At 35.6% G+C, this 4,762-nt stretch overlaps 1 protein-coding gene across 1 annotated transcript; it reads left to right on the top strand.

Moving 5' to 3' along the window:
* Positions 1–6: 6 nt before the first annotated feature.
* On the top strand, positions 7–2,217 carry LOC119643847 (exonuclease 3'-5' domain-containing protein 2-like). Its single transcript, XM_038043350.1, has 5 exons — positions 7–328; positions 391–833; positions 892–1,025; positions 1,758–2,064; positions 2,134–2,217. Exons 1-5 carry the CDS (start codon positions 132–134, stop codon positions 2,172–2,174), a joined length of 1,122 nt encoding a protein of 373 aa, XP_037899278.1. The 5' UTR covers positions 7–131; the 3' UTR covers positions 2,175–2,217.
* Positions 2,218–4,762: the final 2,545 nt, after the last annotated feature.

The raw sequence follows: 4,762 nt of genomic DNA, 5'->3' as shown, positions 1-4,762 counted from the left end.
GTCTAAAGAATCTCTTAGTAGACAAAGAAATAATAAAAGTTGGGGTAGATCCTGCAGGAGATGCTCAAAAATTGCAAGAAGACAATGGCATTTACGTGGCTAGCACCTTCGACATACGTTACTTGGCCGTTATGCTTCGGTGTAAACCACTTAGTTTGGAAAAATTGTCGCGATCATTGTTAAACGTTGATTTTGTTAAGCGATGGTATATAGCTAAGTCAAATTGGGAATTTGACAAGTTGGACCCTGATCAAGTCGAATACGCTGCTAATGACGCTTTCGCGGGTATAGAGATTTTTAAGCATTTGGCCAATCGACTGAAGCCCAGGTAATTCGTACGAAATTAATGAAAAAGTTATTGCGTAATGAAATTGTTTGGAATGCTTTTAGGAATTATTGGAACTTCACAAACGCGGACTTTATGGCAATCATGTCCGAAATTCAATACCTCTTGGACCGTGGTTTTTCCAAAGACACACCAATAACGCTGTCACAAGATATTCCAATAACGCGTTTACAGTTCTGTCCATTGGTTAGCGAACCCCACTACTACAACGTTGCACTACTTTCCCATAAAGATTATCTTCTTGCAGCGCCAAATGGCCGACCTTTGTGTGTCGTGAGTAAATCGAAAGGCAAATGGTATTTACAAGAAAGATTAGGGGAGAAAATAAAATCGGAAGCATTTACCATACGTTTATACAACCAACCGTTTGCTGAAGAAAATGGTTATTGGCTGACCTCTAATCAACATGAATGCGTTGTCTGCGGGCAAAAAGATGCTTTTGTTTCTAAAGATGTGGTGCCGAGCGAATATCGTATGCATTTTCCATGTAACGTTAAAAGTTTTGAACTTTTCGATTCTCTTCTAACTTTTGCTACTAATTGCAGTGATAACCCAGTTTTTTACTTCAAGCGACGTCCTGCATTTATGCCCCAAATGTAACGTTTCAGATATTATATCCGATATTAGAATACGTACTGCATTGAGCCAAAAGTGCGATGCTCCTTACAGCTTTGACCAGGTGACTATATATATATATTCTTATTAGAAATATGCGCATAATTGGAAGGAATTTTTAAAAGAGTCTTAATTGCCAATATGTACTATTGTGTAATTCTCTTAACATCTCTATATGAACCTAAGTACCATCTTCACTTTTTATTCAATACCTATCTCGATAAATTACGACTTAGTGCTTTTGATCTTTGTATAGGCAGTCTTAGGCTCAAAAAGAAAAATGTATGGAGTGCTTAACTACTCCATTATGAGAGGGACCTACACTAGAAACTGCTGCAATAACAACATATTCACTGGAAAGTTAAAAATCCGTGTTAAATGATGAAAGACATGACAACGTAATTTTTCGTCATAGCAACATCTGACCCCACTTGGATAAAATAAATCACTTCCAGTATAACAACTCCTTGCCTAAGCTTCTTCTCATTAATACTCACTTTAACTATTGACCCATTGTTTGGGCAATTTTCGATTTAACGCAATGCTGAACTTCTTCTCCGAATAGTCTGAGAAGACCCTTGCGTCTTTTCGAGACACGTTTACTTTCCACCCGAGAGATATTGCCATTTGAGAAAATTATCCCTTATACAATTTTTTTTAATAAAAGTTCACTTTTATTTAAAAGAGCTCCTCCAAATTTTAAGCATCCTCCTAATAAAGACCAGAATTGAAATTCATGAATTTTGACTGGAGCTTTTTGTTTCAATTAAAATGAAACATTCCATCACATCTTCAGGTCACAGAAGTAAAAACGGCTGCAGAAACACTATTAACTGACGACAATGCTATATCGACAGGAAAACGCAACCATTTAAAAACTATTTTGTCAACTCATTTTGAAGAAGGCTACATTGATCACCAGAGGATAGTTGAGGCGTCAAATCAATATTCAGACTGGCCAGAGTACGAACACGGTGAAAAAGTAGTAAATAAATTTCAAACAGAATTTGGAGGTTTAAAGGAATTGGAAATATTTTGGAGGAATAATTTTGTTGCGGATATGAAACCGAAGAACTTACCATCTTTTTGGAATTGGCCGATAGGTAAATTATTAAGTAATCAAATGAAAAATTATCCATAAGTTTATCTTTTTTCTTTGCATAAAACTTTAGATTGGAAGTACAAGCCTGAAGTGATAAGGGTCGTTGCATAGTTTATCCGTTTAAGAATATGTAGGAGAGTTCTTAAATTTTATAAAATTACTAAACTTGTATATTTCTATATGTTTTATATAAAAAAAAATTAAATTGAACTTTTCGTATTTAATTGCATTCTTTTGATTATAAGTAGGGCAAAAAGATAGATATCAGACACCAAGATTGTTAACGCAGCAATTATTGAAATATTGCACACACAAGATGCGAGGATTCAACTAATTATCAGAAAATGTAAATATCAGACCTTGTCATTGTCAAGCAAACACCATGAAACAGTTTTCATTATAAAATGCGAAAAATTAAAACATTTAAAGCCATATAAAGAGTTGCTTTCCATTGGATTCCATGAGATCCTTGTACATAAAAGCTTTCAAAAAAATTACTCTATTCAATCCAAACTGTTCATATCAGCGCGGTGAGATTCTATTATTACAAAATAATAGCTTACTATCGAAAGTGGGCGCAAAAATGCTTTGATCCAGGATGGACGAAGGTGAGAGGAGCAGGTAGACTTAAATTACTTCAGAAAACGGAGTGCAAACATGTGCTTCGAAATTTATGATTCTTCAAAGCTGGAGCTAGATTATGATTCCCGATATCGAGTAAACTCGATAGTAATTTGAATATGTTACCAGGCAGTAATTTTACGATCGAAAGGTTTTTTATTCGACTGTAAGAAAAATGCATACTTCATCGACTTCTCCACTCGTTACGACGACTTCATGATCCACAGCCACCGAGGTAACTTCATCCAGTTTATTTGTTATCGAAAACCACAAACCGGCCCCTGCTAGTGTTTAACTATGAACCTACATTGTTTATATTGGATTGTTTGCACAGTTGTTTGTATTGTCTGTATTTCGGCTCTTCATCTCGTTTCGTTTCTGCTTATTATTTACACATAAGCGCCTAACATATTGCTTGCATGTGCATTGTGTGTCATAAGCTTTAAAGTCAAAATTTGATGTTGTCATGCCATTCGCAAATAGTTGATCATATAATGTGCAGGAATCATTGCAGTAACCCACGTGCACGGTCTACTTTTACCTTTTATGCTTGCCTTCACCTAACCAACAACGTAAACAAAAGAGAATCAAGTTGTTGATATTTCAAGCAATCTGTGATTTTTAGCTGCTTACTTGAATTCTTATTGAAACATAATTATACACTACACAACTTGTGGTAAAGCGTACATTAAGTTCATGCGGACATATGTGGCACGTAAAAGGGCTTAAGAGAGACCCACCTAAGCCTATCCGTCCGTCCATCTGTCTGTCCATGTAAATTTGTGCTCAAGCAAAAGGACGAAATTTTTAAACTATTTTGATGAAATTTTGCACACTGACGCGCTTTGATTCAAGGACGAACGCTATCAAAAATGGTTTGGATGAGTTCGCTCTTTCTTCCTTCCTCCATACAATGTTCTATGGAAAAAATTGCAACTTGCATAACTTATCGACACAACTCGCTCTATAATAGTATTTGGACATTTTCAATTTTTTGATTCCTCCCTCATATAACCGTTTCCACAAAAACTGAGCCTTTATATAGTAAATATATATAATTTTTAATGTTTCTTGGTGAAAATTAGTACATAATAACAAATTGCCATAGAATCGGACGTAGGTCTATTTTTGGGATATCACCTCAAATAAGGATTCATCTCATATGCGGCCTTTCATGACAATGCTGTGTAACTTTTGATGTATTATCGCCAACCTTCCCCGACTAGGACGCCTTATCTAAAGAGAAGAGCATCTCTTGTAAGCATAACATGCAAAAACTCCAATTACAATTTTTTCTACTTGAGCAGCGCACCGAAGGGCATCAAGAGATCGTTTACCAAGAATTGATATCGCTGCAATTACTTATAAATACTTTAATATTAATTACTGTTTACGGAAGGTAATGAAAACTACTCTTTACTCGAGCAAATACATTTTTAAAAAAATTTATCGCCTTTTCGATCCTTATGCCAATAAGCAAAATTTAGCGCACATGACTTTGGTGGTCATGGAATGCTAGCCACTTGTTTACTGCATTGCATTACAGCGAATTATGTACAAGGCTATGTCTTGTGTTCAGCTCTTAAGTCACTTCGAACACATTCAGCGAAAATGAAACACGTAAGCAAATTGTTGCAATCTATTGTTAGTGTAGAGTTAAATCTTTATAAACAAAGAACCTTTTGCTAAAATTTATTTTAACAAATTGTAAAATCTCCCTCTTAATGTCAAAGATTGTAGTCAGAGTTGGTATAGGACTAGGACTAGCCTACCTGTTTGTTAAATTCCAAAATTATTTGGAACCATGTGATCACGACAAAGCCTGTGATAATATAGTTAACACTTTAAGAAAGTATGAAAAACATTTAATTTACTCAACTAAGTTGATTGTCAAGTTCTTCGCTTCACCAGGCATTGCGGGGATTACAAAGTGCTCGGCTTTGACTGCGAATGGGTAAGCGTGGGACGCAGTCGTAAGCCTGTCGCCTTATTACAGTTGGCTTCATCTAACGGTTTTTGCGGCTTGTTTCACTTATGTCACATGCATCATATACCGAAAAGTCTAAAGAATCTCTTAG

The sequence above is a fragment of the Glossina fuscipes genome, unplaced genomic scaffold (genome assembly GCF_014805625.2).
Source record: "Glossina fuscipes isolate IAEA_lab_2018 unplaced genomic scaffold, Yale_Gfus_2 65009, whole genome shotgun sequence".
NCBI classification, from domain to species: domain Eukaryota; kingdom Metazoa; phylum Arthropoda; class Insecta; order Diptera; family Glossinidae; genus Glossina; species Glossina fuscipes.
The sequence above is the reverse complement of the archived record's forward strand: the minus strand, read 5'-3'. Positions and strand labels throughout refer to the sequence as shown.

Bases quoted from the DNA above. Each gene is read 5' to 3' on its own strand.
- LOC119643847 (XM_038043350.1), top strand. From the start codon at position 132: ATGCTTCGGTGTAAACCACTTAGTTTGGAAAAATTGTCGCGATCATTG. The intron at 329-390 runs GTAATTCGTACG...GAATGCTTTTAG, and splicing joins GCCAATCGACTGAAGCCCAG to GAATTATTGGAACTTCACAA. The intron at 2,065-2,133 runs GTAAATTATTAA...ATAAAACTTTAG, and splicing joins TTTTTGGAATTGGCCGATAG to ATTGGAAGTACAAGCCTGAA.